Source organism: Sciurus carolinensis, chromosome 7 (assembly GCF_902686445.1).
Source record: "Sciurus carolinensis chromosome 7, mSciCar1.2, whole genome shotgun sequence".
NCBI lineage: Eukaryota > Metazoa > Chordata > Mammalia > Rodentia > Sciuridae > Sciurus > Sciurus carolinensis.
In genome coordinates this window covers 118,364,707-118,388,978 of record NC_062219.1, presented here as the reverse complement: position 1 = coordinate 118,388,978, position 24,272 = coordinate 118,364,707, and the positions used below count along the sequence as shown (strand labels likewise).

Sequence of the window (24,272 nt, the reverse complement as noted above, 5' to 3'; positions counted from 1 at the left end):
CCAGCCCTTTTTAATTTTTATTTTGAGGGTTTTGCTAAGTTGGTGAGGCTGGCCTCAAACTTGTGATCCTCCTACCTCAGCCTCCCGACTTGGGATTATAAACTGCACCACCGCACCAGGCATGACCAGGCCTTTTTCTAATGACATATATTAACTCATACCATCCTCACAGCACCCCTAAGAGGGAGGTGCCACAGTTGTCCCCAGTGTACAGACAAGAGATTATGTAGGTACAGTTGTACTGTCCCTGTTGGCAGTCACCAGCCATGTGACTAAGTCAAATTAATTACAATGAAACTAAATGAAACATTTCTCAGTTGCACTAGCCCCAATTAAATGCTCAGTAGCTGTATGTGGGTGGTGGCGACCAAGCTAGGAAGCATTCCAGAAGGTTCTATTGGGTCAGCCTTGCCTAAACTTACTCAGCTGGTAACTGGTTGTGCCAGGCCATGCTGCTGGCCCTTCCCTGACACCTCCAAGGCTGGCAGAGGAGTTACTAACACTGACCAGAGGAGGCAGGAGCAGCTGCAGCGGGTGGAGGCCAGGGGCTTGGCTGTGCGTCCTTTACAGTCTCTCCTGGCTGGCAGGACATTTCACTCCCCTGATGTCCCTTGCTAACCTGACCTTCCTCCCCTCTTCCTGACTGAGGTGTCCCCCCAGACTTTCCACTCTTCTCTCTCCACACCCTGGGAGAGACCACCCATCCTTCCCCATTCAGCCTCTGCCCTGCCTGGGCGCCTGCATACTGGCCCACCCCTCGGCAGCCCCAGGTTCCCTTTCTACAGGTCCCGGTGGGCTACCCTGGGGGCGCAGTGTCCCTCCTGGAGAGTTCCAGCCCCGACCTCAGGTGAAACTTGTCCCTAAATAAACCACCACGGACTCCCCATCAGACAGCTTCTTTGCCATTCCCACACTTGGGGATCCGTGGCGCCACGACCAGAGAGGGGGCTCAACTTCGGTCCCCGTGGTCTCCAGCTGTCCTCCAGCCGTGAGCCCCGCCCGCTCCCGCCTGCTCCCGCCCGAGGCGCGCACCCCGCACGTGCACCCGCACCCGCCGCGCAGCTCGGCCCGCAGCACCTCCCACCTGCTCGGGTGTCAGTCACGAGCCTCTCCCTCCCCGCCAGCTCCCCGCGGCCCACGCAGCCTGCCAGAACCGTCCGCAGACACCTCTGCAGGCCCTCCTGCTCCAAGCCTGCCTGGCCGGTCCGGAGAGGAGGCAGGCCCGGGCACCTGGGCTCTGCCCGTCCCAAGGGGCCCGCGTGGACCCCGGCCTTCACCTCCCCCACCGGAGCCAAGTGAAGAAGTCAACAAGAATTATTTAAAGAAACCCTGCGGGGAGCCCTCCGCAGAGACAAAGACTCCTTTGTCATGCAAATGATCACACCTCAGCTCCCCCGTTTGGTAGCTCAGGTTTAAAAATCAGTTTTTGCTGCAAATGAAACACACCTCCTCCCTGAGACTGCTGCCCGCCCAACATGCTCGCACACACGCGCGCACACGCACACACTCTGGAATCGGGGGTGTGGAAGGAGCTCTGCCCTGGGGGCGCTGGGTCCCTCCCTGCCCCACCCAGCCCGGGACCCACCTTGCTCCTCTCCTTCAGAAGCCGTTTCCAGCCCTTCAGAGGCTCTAATTAACCTCCTGGCCCCATCCTTCCTCCTCCATGGAAGCCCAGCAGTGAGTGACCACCGCCCCCGCAGAACTGCTGTTTAGGGGCCACCTAATCCAATGCTTCATTCATGGATGAGAAATTGGGCCCAGAGCGGGGTGTAACTTGTCTGGGGGTCACTCAGCACGTGGGGGAGACCTAGGTGCCTAGATACTGTCCGTATATATTGTTGACCTACATCTGCCCAAGTGTTAAGTACATTTCCATCACACCCAGGGTGGCTTCTACCGTAGGGAGAGGAGAGGAGGGAACAAGGCCCCAGAGTCTCAGGGGTTCTAGGTGAAGTCTGTGCAGAACTGGGGGCCAGGCGGGGGCAAGGGTCCAGCTTTGCCATGCTGAGCCTTGGGGGGGGCGATGGGGGCATTCAGAGGGCTGTGGAGCGGGGCGGGCTTGGAGATGGGGACTGCTTTGTGTAAACACGGCAGAGGCTGTCAGAGGTCTTGGGGGGGGGGGCTTAATCTGGCCCCAGCCCTGTGTTTACCCCCCACCCAACATACTCAGCACCCACCATGGTGGAGACCCAGCTTAGAGGCTGTCCTCACTCCTCACTGACCCCATCTGTATGTCAGGCACTTCCTCTCTGGTCCCAGGGGCCCTGCGGTGGGGCACTGGAAACAGCAGGACCCCAGCCCCCTGACGGGCCCTGCCCCGAGGACAAAGCCAGTGGTGAGAAGCACAGTGTCCAGGTGTCGCTGGCAACTCACGTTCCGTCCTCGTTGCTCCTGTAGAACACCAAGAAGGGGTCAGACTTCCCAAAGAAATCCTTCTTGTCCAGCTTGTTGGCACAGAACTGCATCGTGGCCACGTCCTGCAGAGGGAGGGAGGCCAGGCGCGTGAGGCCGCAGTGGGGAGACAGCCCAAGGCCCGGCCAGCAGGAGGATCCCAGGCACCAGCTGGGTCCAGAAGGGCCCGCGCCAGGCCTGGCTCCCCCTCGGGGGCTCACTCCACCAGCCTCGGTCAGCAGGTGAGTGGCCCAGCTGAAGAAGCAGGGTTCTGGAGCTGCCTGGTTGAATCCCAGCTCTGCCACCTCCTAGCTGGGTGACCTCAGGCAAGGTAGGTAACGTGCAGTCCGTCTCCCCCTGCCATCTGGGGATCATGGGGGTGCTGGGACGAGGTGAGATCAGGGGTGTGAGGCGCGCAGCAGGGCGCGGGTGCAGCAGTCCCCGATGAGCGCCAGCACCGCGATTCCTTCCTGTCTCCCTGAGCAGCCCAGAAAGGGAAGCTGACCGACCCAAGGTCCTCCAAGCGTGATCTGCTGGCCCAGAAGCCTCCACTCTGCTTGTTCCCATGCTTCTTTCCCTCAAGCATGGTTCCAGAGGAGGCTGTGGTGTGAGCATCCTGTCCACACCCCCTAAGTCACCAGAGGCCCACACGACACTCTGAGGTAGATATGGCAGGGACAGTGGCCCATTTCACAGCTAAGAAGCCAAAGGCTCAGAGCAGGAAACTTGCCCAAGCTCACCAAGCAGAGCCCGGTTTCTGACCCCTCAGTTCGCTACTCTACCTAAACCCACACGTGCTCCAAAGGTGCAGAGGAGGCTGCCTGCTTCAGCCCCTTTCCTCACTAGCTGTGGGACCTAGGGAAAGTTAACCACCCTCTCTGTGCTCTGTGCTCCTGCAAAATAGGAGTCATGGGCAGGGCCTACCTCATAGGCTCATGAGGATGAAAAGAATTAATGGTACAATGCTGAAGAGCACCCGGTACACATTAAGTGCTGTGTGCATGTGAGCTGTTATTAATCTTTGAACACTTTCCCCCAGTGTGTGTGTCCGGTCCCTGCCCCACTGGACCCTCTCACATGCCTTCCCATAAGGACATCCAATGACAGCAAACTCAGAGCATCCGTCCACTGGCTCTCACTCAGGAGCATTCACTAGACACTCCCTGTGACATTCCTTTACCTGTTCAGTTCTCAAAACAGTCCCCTGTCACTTTTTATGATGGGGGGGTTGGAAACGTTAGGTAACCAGCTGGTAACTGGCAGAAGAGAACTTCACACCTGTGTCACCTGTGTAAACCCGATTACAAAGCCGCGTCTTTCCCAGCTCGCCACTCACCCGGAGGGAAAGCCGACCGAGTCTCACCGACTCACTTCCCTTTCCTTAGAATCAGCAGATTCCCTTCAACTCTGGGCTGGCCTGGGCAGCAAGTGCCACTGGATTCCCCTGAGGATGGGCGCCACTGGATTCTCAGTGGCGGCACAGGAGGTGCCCAGGTATCGCCAGCTTTTCTTACATCTCTCAGCATCACCCAGGAGACGGAAGCTGAACTGCAGGTTTTTCAAAGCCCTGTAAACTCCAGGAATCCCGGAGCCTCCAGGATTCTGGGACTTCGGGCCAGAGTTAAGAGAATGGCCAACTTACTGAGCACGTCCTAGATGCCAGGGGCCACGTGGCGCCTGGACACCTGGCACAACCCCGAATCGTTCCGCGGGCTTCTGCATTCTCCAGAGGAGGACGCGGGTTAAGCCACATGCCCAAGGTCCCACGGTGAGTGACTCAGGCAGCTAGACTTGAGTTTTCACTCTTACCATCCAGAACATTCTCTGGGCTTCCAAGGCCCAGTGCAGACACGCTCTCCCCAGGAGAGTTCCAAGTCTATTCCCAGATGGCTGGAGGGAGCACTTTTTAATGCCTCCCTGTGGAGTCACATCCCGTGGCCTGGAACGGTGGGAGGTCTGGGACCCGGTGGGCTCCTCCCAGAACCCCTCATATAAACTTGGGGACCAGTATGGAGGGAAACATGGCGGCTTGAGGAGGAGACCAGCAATTGCGAGGGGGTGACAGCAGAGCAGTAAGCTGAGCGCAGGTTCCTGTGTGACTGCACAGGTCAGCTGCCCAGGAGGCAGCCTGCAGCGGCACCAGCATCCGCCTGGGGAGCAAGGAGGACAGCCTGCCAGGAAGCTGGAGGCCCGAGGTCCAGCCCAGCTCTGTATGACCTTTGGCAAGTCCCTCACGCCCTCTGGGCCCCGGTCTCCTCATCGGTGAAGTCACGTGCTGGACAGGATGACACCCTAATCCTTTTAAACCTGGCAGATTAGATTCAGTGTTGACGCCACTTGAATACTGGAGTGGGCCAGCAGCTGGGGACACGAAACAGCCAGTCCTGGGGGGAAACGCTGGCTCTCGGGGGCAGTCTGGGAATCCAGGGTCCCTGCAGCCCCCCTGGGTCACAGTTTGGTTATGACAATGACTTCTCACATTGCTGGAAGTCCCCTGGGGGATATTCTCACCTGAATGAACACAGGTGACCGACACAGGTTGACTAAAGTACACGCACACATTGGAAGGAGCCCAACAGATGCCACAAAATCCAGAAAAGCAAATGGGTTTTTTTTGTTTGTTGTTTGTTTTGTTTGGCCTCGAAGGAGGACCCCTCAGGGCCCTGCAAGATCGGGAAGCTGGTAGATAAAAAAGCAAATGCAACTGCGACGGGCAGCACACAGCCACTCAGGAGGCTGCAGCTGGAGGATCACAAGTTCAAGGCCAGCCTCGCAACTGAGCGAGACTCTGCCCCAAAATAAAAAAATAGAAAGGACTTGGGACGGAGCTCAGCACCCCTGGGTTCAATCCCAGTTTAAACAAAGAAACAAAAAGTAACTGCAAGACCTTGATAGACCAAAACTTCCAGGACAGCCAGAGTCCCAGCACAGCATGTGACAGACAGCTCAGAGGAGCCCAGGGCCACCTGGTTGGAATCCCAGCTCCGCTACCTACCACAGCATAACTCACCCTCTCTGTTGTTTGGTACAATGGAATAATAACACCCCCACAGGAGCCTGTCCGGAGGACCAGAGGTGGTGGCATGTGTTCAGTTCCGGTTACACAGTGGCTAACACAGGGCAGCTGTAAGAACAGCAGCTGCCACTTGCAGAGTGCCACCTGCTACAAGGCCCACATAATTGCCAATAGTCAACCGTCGTTTATGAAAATGACAATAGAAGAAGGTTCTAGTATGTGCCAGTCACTATTTTTATATCTTTAATTCACTTCATCCTTTCAACAACCCTATGAAGTAAGTACTCTCATAGTTCCCATTTTAAAGACAAGGAAACTGAGGCACAGAAAGGCTAATGCCCTTGCTTGAAGCCACACAGCTAAAAAGAGGAGCCGGGACCGGAGCCAGACAGCCTGGCTCCAAAGATAAATAACTGAGATTCTCAATGATGACCCTGAATCATCAAGATAAGTTTAATTACGTTCTGTAACCTCAGTTGGAGAAGTCAGGGAAGTGTGAAATCCATTTGGAAAGGTCTCCGTGCAAACTAGTTAAAATTAAAAGAGAAAGAAAGAAAAGGTTGGCTCTGAAATTCAGCTAACTGGAAAAATCCGCCCGTGTGCCAAGCCCATTCCCTGCTGATGGCAGATAAGGGAGGCGCTGCCGGGAGGGGCTTGTCTCGTGGCTCGGCTGCTCGGCCTGATCTGCCCTCCCTAACACAATCTAGGCCCAGGTACTTCGGCCAAAAGCTCATTATGATTGTGGCACCATTGAAGGATCCGCTGGGGCCAAGTCAGACCTTGGGAGAGATTTTGAGTCTGACACCATGGCAAGCTTCGTCCCGATGGGGGCCACTCCACTGGGAAGTCCTTGAGACAGGAATGTGTCATTGTCTGGGACCATTGTTTTCATTTCTTTCTTTCTTTTTTGCAGTGCTGGGAGTGAAGCTCCCAGGGCCTTGGGCATGCGCATGCTGGGCAAGCCAGGCCCTGTGGGGTGGGGCGAGTTGGGTCCAGGGGACTCTACCACGGAGCTACATCCCCAGCCCGTTTTCTTTTTGAAACAGGGTCTCACTAAGTTGCCCAGGCTGGTCTTGAACTTATCATCCTCCTGCCCAACCCCACCCGGCCTTGTTCTGCCTGTGCTTTTGAGGGTGGCCCCAGGTTATGCTAACAGTCCTGCAGACAGGGCTCCCCCAGACTCCTGTCCGGTGTGGTGAGTGAATGGACATCAAAGCCTCCATAACCGTGTAGACCCAAGAAGAGGCCAGGGAGGGGACCAGCTGGATAGCAGCAAATTCTGGCGAGGGTCCGAGGTGGAGGGTGTCGGCCTCAGCCTGAGAGAGGGCTCTGAGCACATGAGATGCTCTTCCCAAACCAGGAGCTTCCTGGGAATCAGCCTGGGAAGATAAAGCCGCTCCTGCAGTATATAATTTCCTGCAATTTCTGCCTTTCACCCCATCTTTTTAAAAAACATATTAAGTTCTTCTAAAACAGCAGGATTGCCTCAATTTGCATCTCTCCGCATGTTAATTGAGCTGCTTGGAAGAATACAGCAAACAGCCTTTCTCTCCCAGTGGCCTGGCCTCCTCCGGCACCTTCCCCCTCTCTGCCTCAGGAGCACTGCTGTGGAGGTCAGAGGTCAGTCCCAGGGGTCAGCAGGTGGGCTGAAAGCCAGGAACAAGTCAGCAACACCCAGAAGAGGAGAACAAAAGGCAAATCTGGCTTGGTTTTGCTGGCAGCCCCCAGGGTCAGAGCAAGCAAAAATCCATGATAAACAAAATATCAAAATTTTAAATGAAGACAGTTTTACAAATGAAGTCATTGAGGCGCAGAGAAGTCAAGTAACTTGCCCCAGACCACACAGCTAGTTAAGCATTGGCATTTGGTCTGGATCCAGAGCCCAAGTTCTTTATCATTTTGCCCCTCCCACACGTTATACCTCGAGGTACACTTGTAAATAAACTGGGGGACCCAGGTGACACTTACTGTCTTCTTTTTAAGGTCTGTCAGAATTTCCAAATTTCCTAGAATTAGCACATTGTCCTTTTTTAGTCAGGAGAAGAAGAAGAAGAAGAAGAAGAAGAAGAAGAAGAAGAAGAAGAAGAAGAAATAATCAATTAAACAGAAAAGGAATCCTTAACCACAATAATGAAACTCAGTATTCCAGCAGGAGGGACGGCAACCTGGAGCTGAGGGTGAGTCCTGGAGCAGGGACTTCAAGGGGAGAAGCTAGAACCCAGGTGGCTGGGATAAGCCTGGAGAAGTTGGAGACTTGGGGAGGCCTGAGAAGACCCTGAAGACACGGAGGCTAACGGCTAATGTCGATTCTAACCCAGGCGTTGGGCATAGAAGCTGGAAGACTGCTCTCCTCATGCTTGGACTATGACCACATGTGGAGGTGAGCGTGTCTTAATGACCCAGTTCTCAAACACTCTAATCAGCTGCACCTCTTGATTTGGTCATTCAGAGGCTGAAGACCTCTGATGGTCCATTTTCCCTCCCCTAGGTAAACCTGTGTGTCTAGGATACTGATTCAAACCAACTATCCATCCACTGGAGTGTAATTAGAACATGAGGATGTTCACTGTAGCGTTGCTTATCTTGTTTCTTATAAGAGAATGGGTTCAATAAATGACAGCTCGTTCATACAAAAAGGAATAATATGTGGGTTTTTTTTTTTTTTTTTTTTTTTTTTCTTTGTACTGGAGCTAGAACCCTGGGGCACTTATCCACAGGGCCACATCCCCGGCCCTTTTTAGTATTTCAATTTAGAGGCAAGTGTCACTCCCTGACTTGGTTAGGGCCTCACTAAGTTGCTGAGGCTGACTTTGAACTCATGATCCTCCTGCCTCAGTCACTTCTGGGATTACAGGCCTGCGCCACCGCGCCTGGCTTTTGTGCAGCTATTAAATGTTTTCTAAGACCATTGAATGACAGAGGAAAACCAAGGCTATAAAGCTAGACGCTGGGCTGGGGATGCAGTTCAGTGGTAGAGTGCTTGTCTACAGTCCCTAAAGCTGTTCCCTGATTGTCCTCTTTCTGTTTCCCCAAAACCCAGCCAAGTTAAGGGAGCAATGAGAGCAAGCCTGGGCTGGAATATCCAGACACATATTATCTTGGGGGACATTGGCTTCCTCTTACGCATACTGGAAACTAGGGCAAGGTAGCGTTATCTGGAGAAAGCTTCCGTCCTGCGTGAACGCCAGGATCATTGCTCCTCAGAATGCTGGTCCTGCAAGCCCACTCATGCTGATGAGGTGCCTGCTTCTGCAGCCTCACAGAGGGGGACAGGTGCAGAGCTGGGGCGCTGTGGAAAGGACACCTGTCACTCGTCCAGCTGGCCCGCTGGACAAAACATCCTCAGGGAGAGGAGGCGCTGCTTGGCAAAGCGTAGGGAGGCCAGAGGGCTGTCAGCCTGGGGCCATCAGACTCTTGGAGCTGTCACGAATCTCCCACACACTTTCCCCAATAAGTCACATGTGCCTCACGCTGTCTCCTGCACACTTTCTTTGGTCTGTCAGCAACCTACACCACTGCTCTGGTCCAACTGGGCTGCAGCGGAGACAGCTTGCCTAGCTGGCCCTGGGTTCAAGCTCCAGCACCACAAAAAAATAATAAATTAATAATAATATAAAAACTAGATACGATAGTATACCAATTAGAAGAAAAATATACGTGTACACTCAGAAAAAAAAGTTTTGGGAGAAACAAAAACAAAATGTCAACAATAATTATTTCTGGGTAATTTTTCTATTCTTTAAATTTTTCTTCATTTTCCAGTAGTTTTGCCCCTGGGCATAAAGAAATTGGAGCGATTTCTTTGCTTGCTTGTTTTGGGCACAGTCCTAGGGATCAAATCCAGAGCTTTGTGCATGCCAGGCAAGCACTCTACCACAGAGCTGCATCCCCCGCCTGAAATGTGGGTGAGTTCAAAGGCCCTTCAGGAGCTGCACCTCATCCCTTGGACAGCAAGGACCACCGAACAGTGTTGGGAGCAAATACTGATCTGCAGAAACTTTCTTAGCATTTAAATTCCGGAAAAGCCAGGCTTTTCTATGCCTATCAAAGTAAGCCGGGGACAGGCTGGAGTCCCCGTTAATCCCCGCTGGTCCCCGCCGGCCCACGCCGTCCTAGGGAGGAGGGAGGGTCCTCTTGGGCAGCACGGAGCTCGGGGCAGGAGGCCCCGCGGGGGTGGAACCCGGCCCTCAGACTCCGCCCTCTTGCTTTGATCCTCCCACTGAATGCTGAGCTGCGAAGACCCAAGCAAAGCCGCTCAGAAGTAATTATTTTAATTCAGCCAGATGCTGGGAATTAGGCTCTTTCCCTTGCAAGTATTCTAGGGAAAGACAACTCTGCCAAAGATGTGCCAGAAGAAAAGGCGCTGACAGCCTCAGGAGCCCGGGAGGAGCCCCCAGACCCCCTGGCGCGGGAACAGCTGAGATCAGGGAACAGGGGGTCGGGCGGTCCGGGATAGAGAAGGGAGAAAAGGGGAGGGAGGAGGGGAGGAAGGCCCCGGTGTTAACCGAACGCTGCTGACCCACCTGGAGTGCTGAGCCCACGACAGCAGCCTCATTGTCTCAGGCTTTAGAATTTCCGAAGCGCTATCACGTCTATTACCTTATTTAATTGGGAACCGGGAGGAAGCCACCAGCTAGGCTAAAAGCTTGGGGAAAACTGAATTGAGGTTACTAGAGGTTCAGAGTCGACCTCTCCCAGGCACCTGCCAGGCAGCCACCCTCCTGATTTCCTCCACAGCAACCTCTCAGGCCTAACGTGCAGGTGGAAAGCCAAGGCCCAGGGAGCAGAGACTCTGTGCCTTGCAGGACTCAACAGGCTCGCTCCCTTGTCTGAGCAGCCGGCTCCTCAGAGGACGCAGGTGTAGGAGTTTCCATCATTACCTGCTGCTAAACACTTGGTCTGTGCTTCCTATTCAGTCACTATTCACAGTAGCTTCTCAATGAACACCTACTGCGCAGCAAGCTGTGTGCTGGGTACATAGTGGGTGAGGTTGATTCCTGCAGTCAAGTTCCTCCAGAGCCACCCAGGAAAACAGGAAGAGCAGCACCCAGAACGAGCAGCTGTTTCTTGGGTCATCTCTATACTGCCCAGTATCATCAACTCTGTTTTCATCTGTCTTATTCTCCAACTGGAAGCCCCTGAAAGCAGAGCTCGGTGACACCATGGCTAGTGGTTAAAGACCTTGGCTCTAGAACCAGATCGCCTGGGTTCAAAATCTATTCGGTGACTGTGTAACCTTGGACAGATCACCTAACCTCTCTGTGCTGCAGTTTCCTCATCTGTAAATGGAGGATCACAATACATCAGATATTATAATATATCATACTACATATATTATATATTATAACACATCAGATAAATGAGACAACCACTTAGTACAGTGTGTGGCCTAGGATAATTGCTCAATTAATTAATGTTAGCCAACACTATTCTATTCTAGCAGTTCTCAAGGTTTAGATCAGAACCCTGCGGAGATGGGAGGGGGAAGAGGGGTCTTCAAGGTCAAAACTATCGTCATCATAATGCAAAACAGTTTTCCAGAGGTTACATAACTGATATCACAACAGATTGACTACAGACATAGATGTTAGAATCCAGCCGTCTATTTGTGTGTGTGGTGCTGGGGATGGAACTGCTGGGCAGGTGCTCTACCACTGAGCTGCACCCCTAATTCCTTTGACTGTCTTCTAAGAAGCTGGACATTAAAGAGATTTATAAAACAAGCGGGTGGAAGGGAGCTCTGTGGAAGAGTAGCAGGCACCTAGGAAGCCCTGGGTTCCAATTCCCAGCACTGGAATGGAGTGGTTGGGGGGGGGGGGGGACGTAAAATAAGGCCACTCTTCTCACCAAAGAATTTGTTTTGGAAAATACACTTATTTTTGAGAAAAATATATATATATTTTTAAATTGGGAATTGAACTAAGGTGGCAAACCCAGTTTTAACATTGAACTACATCCTCAGACCTTTTATTTATTTTTTATTTTGAAACAAGTTATCGCTACATTGCCCAGGCTGGCCTTGAACTTGTGATCCTCTGCCTCCGGCCTCCTGAGTTGCTGAGATTACAGGCATGTGCCACTGTGCTCAGTGAGTGTTACTTTCAAATGAATTAATACATAATTAAGACATTTTTTTTCTGTTTTGCCTGGTGCAGTGGCACACATCTGTAATCATGGCTACTTGGGAGGCCAAAGTTGAAGGATCACAAGTTCAAGGCCAGCCTTAGCAGCTTGATGAGAACTTGTCTCAAAATAAAATAAAAAGGGCTGGGGATGCAGCTCAGTGGCAGAACATCCTGGGCTCAGTCCCCAGTACTGATAGGAGAGTGGCACTGACCGGAGGTCAGAAAGGCTGGTTTTTCCTCCTCAACCCTCCCAGCCCCAATGAAGCCCTGACCCAGGATGTCCCAGGCTGTGCCTTGGAATGACACTTTGCCCTCCAGCCCCTATCCCTTCCTCCTCCTCTTCTCCCCATGACCCACCTCTTCCCACCTGTGGTTCCCAGTTAACCTGTGCCGCCCTCTGGGTTTGGAGGACAAGCCCAGATTTTGGAATCAGGCTGACCTAGATCAGATCCATGACTGTTTCTTATGGTCGTTGAAAAGGTGACTTAGCCTTCCTGATAGAACAGGAGTGACATTCCAGTACCTGCCTCTGAGGGTTATTATCAGGAGTGGTGATATAAGTCATGTAAAAAATCCCATCGTTTGACAAACATCCATCATCCTTGTGATATTTGTAAGTGTTATTATCCATCAGATCCCCCGAGTCCCTTCGGGGTGCTCAGCCACCCCTTCATGTCCCCATCCCCTGCTTCTCTCGAGTTCTACGGGGGGAGCTGCCTGGGACTGCAGACTGGCTTCCCAACATGCACGCACACACACACTCTCTCCCTCCCACCCCACAGAGGCTGTCACCCGACCCCAGAGACACAAATGAAAAGTGACAGGCGCCCGTGACTGTCACATGGAAAGACCTCCATGGCCAGCGCTGGAGCCAAGGCAGTCTTGGCTCAGAGACACAGACAGGGCCTGGAAGGAGCCCTGACACGGGAGCCAGAGGACCAGGGCTCGGGGCTCAGCTCTGCCATGGGCATGTTCCTTTCCCACCCTGGGCCTCATTCTGGGCAGGGGCAAAAGGGGCATCGCCTTCTAGCTCCCGTTGGTGTAGAATTCTTTGCCAGCCAGGTCAGACACGGGAGCCCTGACACCAGTCACAGGGAGGCCGGCCTGCCCTCTGTCACGGCCCCACCCCCACCAGCCCCATCCTGAGTCCCTCTGCCACTCACCCGACAGTTGCTGAGCTCCTCAGCGGACAGGATGATGGTGCCACATTTCTTCCCTGGGACCCCACTGGGAGAGAAGAGGAAAGAATGGAAAGCCAGACAGGGACAGAGAGAAACCTGAACACTCCCGAAATCGGGTCCGCCCCCCGTCCAGTGGATCTGCCCCAAAGCCCCTGAGAAGACAGCGTGTGGCAGTGTGACCTAGTGCACTGCCTCCTGGGGCCAGACCCTCAGCTCCAGAGCTGTCCCACCCCCTGCTCCCCGAGAGCCCACCAGGGCGGTTGGTGTCTGCAGCAGGGTCCTAGAATCCCCAAAGCATCCAGACTCACCCAGAGGCTTCCAGACCAGTGGTTCTCAAACTTTCCATCCAAAGACCACTTCTGTGGGCAAAAGACCTCGTGGGCTAACCACCCCACCCTGCACCCAGCTGACCCCAGAGTCCCAGAATGTTCCAGCTCTGAGCCACTCTGATTCATCATGGGAGGGAGAGCAGCAAGAGGGGCAAGGCAGGAGGGCTGGGTCCCCTTGGTGGCTGTTGCCCAGGCTCTCTCCCATGACTGCATACCCTGGTATTCTTGGCTGGGGTCTCCCTGGGGTTGAGAGATTCCAGCCAACCATGCAGCTCCTCACTGAGATGGGCAGCAAGGACAAGAGCCACAATTGGTAGAGAGTCCCCTCCAGGAGGCAAGTCCCAGGATGCAGCTCCACCCAGGGGGAACCCCTTCCCCCAGGCACCAGCCCATCCCACTGTGATGTCTGGGTCGAAGGTGGGACACATCCTAGTGAGGTCAGGGGCCAATGAGAGGGAGAGATTAAAATGTCAGGCTGTGAGCAGCTGAGTGACTCGGCTCCTTCCTCTCCTCACCCACAAATGAATGTAATCGTAGCATCCATTTTACTACGTGCACGCCCAGTGCCTGGCACAGAGCAGGACCTCCCTGCACGTCTTTTCCCTCGCTGCATCCTTTGCTTCATAACTGTGCAAAGCTGGTAAAATCCCGCCTTGCCCCCCCACCCACCAGGCCAGCTCCAGGGCCACCAGCATGTTGTCCGTGGAACACACTTTGAGAACCACTGATGGAGCTCTTTTCAGCACCAGCTTCGGGAAGGAGCTGCTCCCAAGAGAGGAGGCAGGGGAGGAAGGAGCTGGCCCGGGTGGGTAGGGGCTCACTAGCCATCCGGGTCTTTCCCCAGCAGGCCACAGCTGCCGCTCCCCTGCTTGGGGCAGGTGCAGTGCTGCCAGCTTGTCCCCCTAGACCTGAGCATCTGAGCTGACTGCCCAGCGCGCCCCACCTGCCGGTCTGGTGCTCCATGGTAGTAAAGACATGATTTGTGTGACCAGGCGGAGAGAATCCTCAACACCAGCCTCCTCCGCCCCACGTCTCTCCATCTGTTCCTCGCTTTGCCTCTGAGTCCTTCTTCTATTTCTGATCTTTCTTTCCCTCCTCTCCAGCCCCAACCTGCTCCCACAGGCTTGGCCTTCCTTTCTCTCCCTTCTTCCCTCCCTCTGGACTTTCTCCCTCTCTGTCTCTCTGACTCTGTTCCCTCTGCAATTGTTGTTATCTACTCTCCCTGGGTGGTGACCAGCCCTGGGTCCCCTGGAGGTCCTGTCCCACATGCAGTGGCTTTGGTGGCCAGTCCCAGAAGGCCAGGGGATCTTTGCTTACCCAGCCAAATGGCACTTCTGCCAGAGGCACCTCCAGTTGGGTCCTCCCAGCAGAAGCTCCCACCCTCCCCAGCCAGTGTGAGAAAGAAGCCAGGGTGGGGCCTCTCCAGCCAGGAGAGGAAAGGGAAGGCGTGGGGGCTCTGGCCCACCCACACGTGCATGCAGCCAGTCCAAAGCTCGTGGTCAGGGTGGGCCAGGAGTGGGGGGCGAAGCTGGTCACCCTAGCTGGCAAGCAAATGTGAAAGGGGGTGATGGGCTGAGTCTGCTCTGCAGGAGGAAGAGGAAGCTGCCGTCCAACAGTGAAACCCAGACTGATGGGGAAGGGCGAGGATAAAGAGGAGCAGGGAAGGGTGGCAGACACGCTGGCCAGGGAGAGAGGAAGGGATGGAGAGTGCCCAGGCCTGCTCATTCCTGGAAATAGTCCCAAACTCGGAGCCCCAGCCTGCTCCCTGAAGTCCCAAGAGCCACTGGGGTTCTGGATGCTCCAGCTCTGGCCTGGATGGGAGAGGGGCCAACTGCAGCATGGGGGTCTCCATTTGGGACCCTGCAGAGGGACCCATGACCCTCTGTCTCCCTCACCAGAGCTGAATTCACAGTGGTAGGATCAGGAACTGAGACCTGACTCAGGTGCTCTTTGCAGAGCAGGCTGGATATCAGAGGACTCCAGGGTCTGGTGACCTACCCGTTGGATACAGCTGGCATGGGCTTGCCCGTCCTGGAATTCAGGCTAAAAGCTCCTATCCTGTGGAGAGAGGGAGAGAGTGCCTGCCATGAGCCCAGTATCCCGCTCCAGAGAGGCCAGAACCCTTGACATTGGATGCTTAGAGACAAGTTTCTGCCTGGAGGTTATTAAAACAAGACCAAAAGCCACAGACCAGGGAAAGAGAGGTCTTTTCCCCAAACTTTGGTGTGAAGCCCCAGGCAAGTTAGTCTTAAAGTGGGGACCCCCGAACAACCAGCCCCAGTTATTTCCTGGGAATAGGCCACAAACGGAAATGCTCAGGCCCACCCAGACCTACTGGGTCAGAAACTGGGACATGGAGCCCACAATCTATGTCCCAGGTGACCCTGATGCCTGCTATGGTTGAGAATCACTGTTGTACACCATTGAACCTCAGTGTCCAGGCTGTGAAATGGGGACACTGCTGCTGAAAGAGTCACATGAGATCATGATATGGGTTGAACTGTGTCCCTGGCAAATTCATATATTAAAACCTTTAACCCCCAGCGCTTCAGAATATGACTGAGATGGGGCCTTTAAAGAGGTGATTCAGGTAAAATGAGGTCATGTGGATGGGCCCTAAAGCAGAAGACAGATGTCCTTTTAAGGAGAAAGGAGGCTGCAGATTTGGAGGGACCACAAAAAGACAAAGAGAAAGACGCAACCATCCACAAGCCAAGGAGCGGGGCTTCTGAAGAGGCCAACCCTGTCCCATCTCACCTTGGACTTCTAGCCTTAAGAATTGTGAGAAACTAAATTTCTGTTATTTAATTCACCTAGCCTGAAGTATTTACTGCAATGGTAAACCAGTACAGTGGTCTGCCCCTCAGTGTCTATAAGGAGTTGGTTCCAGGCCCCCCTGCCTAACAAAATCTTTGGATGCTCGAGTGCCTTATATAAAGCGACGCAGCTTTTGCATTTACCTTGCACACATCCACCTGGGTGCTTTAAGTCATCTTTACGTTACTTATGATACCTGCTACAACGTAAGTGCTATGGATATATAGTTGCTATCCTGATATTGCTTAGGGGAAAATGACAAGAAGTAGTCTGAGCCGGGTGTGGTGGTGCACACCTATAATCCCAGCAACTCAGGAGGCTGAGGCAGGAGGATCTCAAGTTCAAGGTCAGTCTGGGCAACTAAATGAGACCCTGTATCAAAATTTAAAAATAAAAAAAGAGCTAGGGATATGACTAGGTTTGTTCCCCAGTACCAAAAAGAAAAAAAGGGAAATAAAAAAAAGTCTGTACGTAGTACTGATACAACTTTTTCTCCTGATTATTTTCCATTTGCAGTTCATTGAATCCATAGATGTGAAATCCATGGATACTGAGCACCAACTGTACAGATTTTAGAAGCAAAACACTGACCCCGGTGTCTGGAATAGAGGCCCAGTAAACAGGAGCTGGTAATAGATTTAGTCATGGAGACAACTAAACTTGGAGCCTTCAGTGGGATAAAAGGTCTACCTCCTCCACCAGCATCTCCATCAACCTGTGTTTCTGATCTGCAAGCCCTTTAAGGCTCGGCTCCCAAGTCATCTCCTGTAGGACCGGCTCCCTCAGCCCCACCCCAGAAGCTGTGACCAGGTGGCACCAGGAGGGAGACAGACCTGAATGGACAAGTGGGCACAGAAACACTCATGCCTTGGCATCGACACTGGGCCATGCCAGTAGAGTCATGGGGCTGGGGGTGCAGGTAGAAGGGGCTGTGGTAAAGGTCAAAGGCCCAAGGACAGGCAGACTCAGCACTCGGTCCACACTGAAACAGATGGGCAGATGGTCCCGAGCCCCTTGCTCTCACTCTCACAAGCCCCTTCCCAGTGAGAGAAAGAACATAAAATAATTTTAATTCATAATTAAAAATGGCTAAGGATATGTTCCAGGCAGGTGGTAGCAGGTGTGAATTTTGTATCTTTTTTTTTTTTAAGAGGTTCCCAAATCTTGAAGTTTCAGAACTCCCCAAACCTAGGTTTCCCCCTGTGGCCTGGACGCTTGTCCCAGTCTACAGGCTACTCTTGCCTGAGCCCTGCCCCTGGGGCTTTCTCAGAAATAGAGACAGAGAGGTGACCTCTCCTGCCTGCCTAGCCCAGGCAGGTCCCTGAAACCACTCTCAGGTTCCACCAGGAAAAGTCTTGGGCTTCCTCGTCCCAGAGCCTGCTCAGAGCAATTGCTTTCCCCTAAAACCACCTTTAGTCCCATCAAACACTGTCAGAAGCAGGGCAGGACGGGAAGGGCCTTCCCGCCCTCAGCTCTAGCCTACAGTGAGTGGCAAACAATCTGAGGAAACCGCTATGTGAGTAGAGCCCTGGGTTCCAATTCGAGAGCTCTCTCACTTCCTGTGTGGCCTTGGGCAAGTCACTTCCTAGCTCTGGGGTTCAGTCTCCCCCACCCCGCCCGCCACCGGTGCAATGATAGGGGTGAGGCTGAAAGTGGATGAGACAGTGTCTTCTGGGAGTTTGGGATTTGAATAACCCCGCCTGGGTTCTCTCCAGGATAATGGCCCCAGAAACCCTCTGAGAGCAGAGCCCACGGGTCTTCTTATTCCTGATCACCATGCTAATGCCCCTGTGATTGCCTGGCTGCTTCGTCACCACCCTCTGCCAGCCCTCAGCAAGCGGCAGGAAGTTGGACCGTGCCTGGGTAAGCACCCCAGAAGGCTGTACCCCTTCTACACTTACGTGAGGGGCTTCTCTAGGCGGCTTCCAGACGACCCCACGATCTCTCCAAGGGTGCAGAAGGCCTGGCCCAGGAAATCCTGTATATCCAGGGGACAAAAAGACCAGTGTCACTTGCCCTGCTCAGAGCCATGCCACCATCCCCATTGGCTGGCCCATGGAAGTGAGGGGGCTCTGAAGTGACAAGACACAGCATCAGACACACACTATCACAGTGAAGCCTGAGGCCAACCCAGGACACTGCATGTAAGAAATATGGACTGTTAGGGCCCTGACGGCAGAACTCACATGTTTGGACAAATCAGGGCTTTTGGAGTCAACGTCGTATCTACAAGGAAGACAGAGAGAGGTGAAGCAGGTGGGGATGTCCTGCCCACCCCTGCCGGAGTAGAATCAGCACCTCCCCAAGCCCCCAACAGGCCCGGTCACTAGGAGTGCGGGCTGGAAGCGGGTGCACATGTCCTGTCTCTTGCCCTGGGGGTCAAAGCATACCCTGGGGCAGACACTTGAGATTTGCACACTTGACTGTAAATATGTTAAATCCAGTTAAAAACTGCAAAAATAAAATAGATGAGTTCTGCCACCCCCGCTGATTCACAGGTGGCTGTTCCCATCTTCCCAGGCAAGGGAAGCTCCAGACCTTGCCTCTGACCTTCCCTCTGATTTCTCCTCGCCCAGGCCTGCCCAGCCTGCCCAGCCTGCCCACTCATGAAGGAGGGAGGCATACCCATCCCGCCTGCAGCCAGACAGCTGTGCTGAGCCGAAGCGCTCACAGCCCACTGTTCTGAGCACTCTCCTCCAAAATGTCACCAGGTGACTTCTCTGCAATGGGCTGTAGAACATGCTCTTACAGAGCAAGAGGTGTGGGTACCTCTCAGCTTCCAGAGGGGGGAAGGGCACGAGGAGGAGCCTAGAAGAATCCCCAAGATCTTTCCTCAGTGGACAGCCCCCAGGAGCCAGGCGGCTTCTCGTGTTTTCCCCCAGGCAGCTGAGATAATTTGGGGAAGGGGTGCCTTTGTTCCTGCTGCTCCACCCCTTTTCCATGTCCTGGTGAGACTGGGGATGGACTTCAGGCAAGTGTCACTTTTAACCTGCCAATCTTGGGTTTCCCCAAAGCTCCTCCCACCTCCCCAGGTAAGGGACTCCTCCTCAGCCAGGTCCTGTAGCCCACCACCCAGCCCTGGGCCCTTCCCCCAGCTCCAGCCCCGGCTCCAGCTCCGGCTCCCCTTTCCACTTACAGGTCAAAACGGAGGTTCTGCTTCTCCTCAAAGAAGTAATCCACGATGAACTTGCGCACAAAGTCAGGGTTGAGTGTGTTGTCGATGACTTCGGTGCGCCCAAACTGCAGGAGAAGATGCGTGCGGGACTCAGGGGCCTGGCTGATGGGCCAGGAGCACTGGACTGTGGTCCCTCTGTCCTGCCTCCCCGGGCTCCCGCCCCACCAGCTCCCAGTCAAGGAAACCATCTGCATTAGGGCTCCAAGCTCGAAGTGGCTTCCTTCTCTCTCCAATCGGACCAAGGGGGATACCTCAGCAGGCCCTGCACAGACTTGCCTCCTGCCCTCACCCAGGCCATGCCCTTCCCTGCTAGTGGCACGTCCCCTATTCCTTCAAGGCCCATTGCTAATGTCACCTCCTCCAGGAAGCCTTCCTGATTCCTCCAACCAGAGAGTTTTACTTCTCTGAGTCTCCAATGAACTTGAGCCCACCCTATGACCACCATTCCTCTCTGAGGGATTTCACACCTAAGTGTGTATATACATGATGCCCTGACTGTCAGCACCAGGGTCGAGACAGCAGCTGGCAGGAGGCCGTCTCCTAAAAGATCCCCGCCTCCCGGGAACCCCTTCTTTTGCATGTGGGCTGGACCTAGTGACACACTTCTATGAACAGACCATTGCACAAGTCATAGGATGTCACTTGTGAGTTTATATTATAAATGACTATGACTTCCATCTTGGGTGCCCTCTCTGGTTCTGTCACTTTGATGAGCCAGCTGCCAAGTCGTGAGCTGCCCTATAGAGGGGATGGCAAGGAAATGAGGGAAGCCTCGGGCCAACAGCCAGCGGGGAATTGGGGCTGTCAGTCCGCTCATCAGCAAGAGACTGAGCCAACCACTCAGCTGGCAGGCAAAGCCTGTCACTTCTAACCTGCCAACACCTTGGCTGCGGCCTTGTGAGAGACCCAAAACTGGAGGACCCAGAAAAGCCACACCCAGATTCCCGACCCTGTTGTTTAAACCACAGTTCTGAAGTCATTTACTTGGCAGTGGATTTTTACTATACAGAGATTTGATTTTCTTAATTTCCTTGAGTACATACTTTAGAATTTTGTACACAGAAGACACTTAATAATTGAATCCCATTGAACTCCCCAATGGCTTTGGGCAAGTCACACTCCATCTCTGGAGATGAGAAACTCCAAGAGGACTTGTTAAATATAGATCCTGGACTTCACTCCCAGAGGTTCCCGTTTAGTAGGTCTGGAGCGGGGCCTGAGAATCTGCATTGTGTAAAGTCCCCAGGTGATGCTGATGCTGCTAGTCTGGGAACCTACTCTGAGAATTGCTGGGCTAGACTTGGTCTACTGGACTCCAAGTTTCTTGGAGGCTTCCCATGCCATGGAGCAGGGCAGTGGGCATGAGTCTAGGCCCACAATTCCATCAAAGTAGCTCTCTGTTTGATGCCCTGGACTTTCTTTTTTTTGGTACCAGGGATTGAACCCAGAGGTGCTTAACCACTGAACCACATCCCCAGCCCTTTTTTATATTTCATTTAGAGACAGGGTCTCACTGAGTTGCTTAGGGCCTCACTAAGTTGCTGAGGCTGGCTTTGAACCTGCAATCTTCCTGCCTCAGCCTCTGAGCCACTGGGATTATAGGTGTGCGCCACCATGCCTGGCTTATGATACACAGGACTTTTTAGGCAAGATTTTATTTCCAAAAAACATGTATGGGATTAAAAAGTAAAGTATAAAACCACTGTACTTTCAATGGAATATTAGTCAGCCCTACAAGGGTTGTCTAATATCCTCTCACATACATTCATACGATGTGGATAAACCTTGAGGACATTATTCTAAGTGAAAGAAAACAGTGACAGAAGGACAAACACTTTATGATCCCACTTATTCGAGGTATCTTAAGTAGCAAATTCATAGAAAAAGAGAGTAGAATGGTGTTCCTAGGGACCCAGTGGAGGGTTAAGTAGTGGCAGTTTGGTGGGTATGAGTTTCAGTTTTGCAAGATGAGAAAGGCCCAGAGACCTGATTTCACAACACTGTGAACACACTTACCACGACAGAACCGTACACCTAAAATGATTACGATGCCAAATCGTACATGATGTCTTTCTCACCACTAAAAAGACAGTGAACACCAGCGTACTCTATGCCCCAGGAAGACAGGGGCCTCACTCATTATCGTACCCCAGAGTCTCAAGATGAAAGAGACAAGCAGGCACAAGACAAAATATTTTTAAAAGATTGTGAGTCTTTCTAAATATATTACCATGCTTTTTTTTTCCTTTTGGAACTGGGAAATAATTGTCACAATAAAGAAATAATCCTGAGTATCAGTGTCCCTTAATGGGGGCTTTGCAGTCCATAAAAATGCCAGCACACAGGATCCTTGTGCACACGGTGGTCATGGGCAGCTGGAACTTATCCTGGGTGTCCCCTTCTGCCCTAGATTAAGTTAGAAACCTACAGAAGGAGCCTCCCGCTCAAGGCAGTGTGGGGTCAGCACTAGATTCAGTGCCTCTTGTCCCTCACCCCTCACTGAACTACACTCTGGCTCCAGCTGAGGTCATCACAGGCATCTCCCTCCTATCCCCACCTCTCTGCCTCTCAGGTCCTCCGCATGGGCCGACTCCTCCCGAAAGTGCTGCTCCCCAGCCCCAAGTCCCCAGCATCTCTTGAGAATCTCTGACTCTGCACTCACCACACTGCCTGATGATGACCTGTGGACACTCTTTTTACCCAACCGGCCTGTGAGCTGCTCAGGCAGCAGGAGAATCCAGGTTCTCATTATCTTTGCAGCCCATGACCCGACACTGTCTAATCCAGTCACTGGCTTGCTTCTGGGTGATAAGAGCTGATGTTTATTGCACACATACAACGCTCCGGGAACGACCACACACTTTTTGCTTTTATGGCAGGCACCCCCATCTTTGAGATGAGCAAAGGTAAGACAGAAAAGTTAAGTGACTTGTCAGGGTCACCAGGTTAACAACTGCTGACCTCAAGCCACACGCTCTCAAGGCCAGGTGGTACCAGATATAGGGCGGGAGGGTAAGAACTGGCAGCTACTCTTTTTTTGTTGTTGTTGTTCTTTAAATATACATGACAGCAGAGTGAACTTTGACATATTATACAACATGGACATAGCTTATTCTAATTAGGATCCCATTCTTGTGGATGAACACCATGTGGAGTTACACTGGTCATGTGTTCATATATGAACATAGGAAAGTTCTGATTCATTCTGCTGTCTTTCCCATCCCACCCCCCTCCCTTCCCTCCATTCCCCTTCGTCTAATCCAATGAACTTCCGTTCTTCACTTCCCTGTGGGATGCTACTTCTGCTCCCAGCTTCCAGGCACACATGAACAGGGGAATGAATCAAGGTTGAACCGGGAAATGGATGAATGGCTTCAAGACTCAACTTCACACTCTAATTGTGTGATCAGATCAGAGCTTTTCAGAACCAGTTCCTTCATCAGAAGTGCAGAACGATACAGCTTGTCCTACTTAGTTCCTAGTCGTCATTCAAATCAATTACTATATGACAGTTTTTAAGCACGCATTGTAGACCAGGTTGTGTGCTTGGTACCGAGCTGCGCAAATAAATGGCATGTGAACCCTGCACCTGAAGAGTTCTCTATCAAGGTGGGACAACTCATAAACTAATAACTAGAACATTAACCTGAACCTAGGACGATGGCCACGACAAAAGAGCTACCTAGAAAGGCCCCTCACCCCTCACTGCATGTTGGAGTTCCTGGGAAAGTGTGAAAGACACAGAAGAAAAGCAGAGGGTGAGTGTGTCCTTCCTAGCATACTGCTCTAGGAGTCTGATTCCGACTTTGAGCACCTTTGATCTTTGAGCTACTCTGCAACACTGTAAAACGGACAAAGTGATTCTGATCAAGTGAATACAAGTTCATTTTGCACAGTGCAATGTATAGATATTGACAGATCTGATCTATTCTAAATCCATTTCAGAATTCCTGCTTGTCTATATGTGTGAGTGTGGTTTATTTCAACTGGTTATATCTTACTGGTTTCCTCATTAATTAACAAGTTTAACAACTCTTTGTCATGTGTTCATATTATGTTTGTATGAGAGTCAGATTTTACCTTCGTAAAAAAGACATCCTTTAACAGGTGCTTTTTAAAAATACCTATGCCCAGTCAGGTGTGGTAATCCCACACACGCCTGTAATCCCAGCGGCTCAGGAGGCTGAGGCAGGACGAGCAGGAGTTCAGAGCCAGCCTCAGTAATGTAGTGAGGCCCTAGCAACTTAGCAAGACCCCATCTCTAAACAAAATATAAAAAAAACTGGGGATGCCGCTCAGTGGTTAAGAGCACCTGAGTTCAATCCCTGATACCAAAATAAATGAATAAAAGACCTAAAAATACCTATGTTCAAGCCCCACCACAGACCAATGAAATGTGAATCTCAGTGGGAAACAACGGTGCTTCCTTAAAGTTCCCTAGGTGATTCCAATGAGCAGATGGAGTTGTGAGCCACTAATGAGCGAGAATACAGCAAGAGGAAGGAAGGAAACTAACTCGTACTGAGCCCCCACTGAACGCTCGCTACATCAAGTGCATCAAGTTCTCTCATTCAATTCTTTAAAAAATCCCAACAGTTATTACCTATTAAGCAGGGGAGGAGACGGAGAATCTGCAAGGTTAAGTAACTTGCCCATGGTCACACCGCTAGACCCCCCAAAGCCCATTATACTTTACGTCATCCAAGGGCCTGGAGTCATCACACATGGTGAAAATCAAATAAAGATGAGTTGTACTTTATAAGCATTTATAGATGGCCTACTGTGTGCAAGGCAGTGGGGAGGGCATCAGGTGGGATAAGAATGAGTTCCTGTCTCACCCCAATATGGTTTAGATAGGAGGTGTCTCCTCATGTGTTAGGCAAATGGGAATGTCCAGAGGTGACATGGTTAGATTATGAGAGCGATGATCAGTGGATTAATCCATTTGATGGATCAATAATCTGGATGGGTTACTGGGTGGTAATGATAGGCAGGTGGGGCCTGGCTGGGGGAGTAGGCTGCTGGGGGGTTGTGCCCTTGGGGATTGTATTTTGTCCCCACCAGCTCCTTCTTCTGCCATTTTCTCCTCCTCCTCCTCCTCCTCCTCCTCCTCCTCTTTCTTCTTCTTATTCCTCTTTTTCTTTTCTCTCTTACTTGCTCTCCCTGTCCCCACTGCCCCCATCCCAGCTGTCCTGAGCTCAGTGGCTCCTCCTCCAGGCCCTTCCTGGAATTTCATGA

The 24,272-nt window shown here is 52.3% G+C and overlaps 1 protein-coding gene across 3 annotated transcripts in view; it reads right to left on the bottom strand.

Annotated features, from left to right (window-relative positions):
* The window catches only part of Cpne5 (copine 5), an 88,603-nt gene that overhangs the window by 30,917 nt on the left and 33,414 nt on the right, over positions 1-24,272 (bottom strand). Inside the window, exons 1-8 of one of the 3 annotated variants that reach the window (XM_047558186.1) lie at positions 19,390-19,465; positions 18,996-19,099; positions 18,046-18,085; positions 17,761-17,837; positions 15,041-15,100; positions 13,022-13,072; positions 12,696-12,759; positions 2,374-2,477 (exon numbers count right to left, since the gene is read on the bottom strand). In XM_047558186.1, the coding sequence (XP_047414142.1) occupies positions 2,374-2,477; positions 12,696-12,759; positions 13,022-13,072; positions 15,041-15,060 (239 nt within the window). In that variant the 5' untranslated portion in view covers positions 15,061-15,100; positions 17,761-17,837; positions 18,046-18,085; positions 18,996-19,099; positions 19,390-19,465. Of the gene's footprint in view, positions 1-2,373; positions 2,478-12,695; positions 12,760-13,021; positions 13,073-15,040; positions 15,101-17,760; positions 17,838-18,045; positions 18,086-18,995; positions 19,100-19,389; positions 19,466-24,272 lie in introns of those variants that run through there. The other 2 variants (XM_047558183.1, XM_047558185.1) reach the window with 2 other exon arrangements.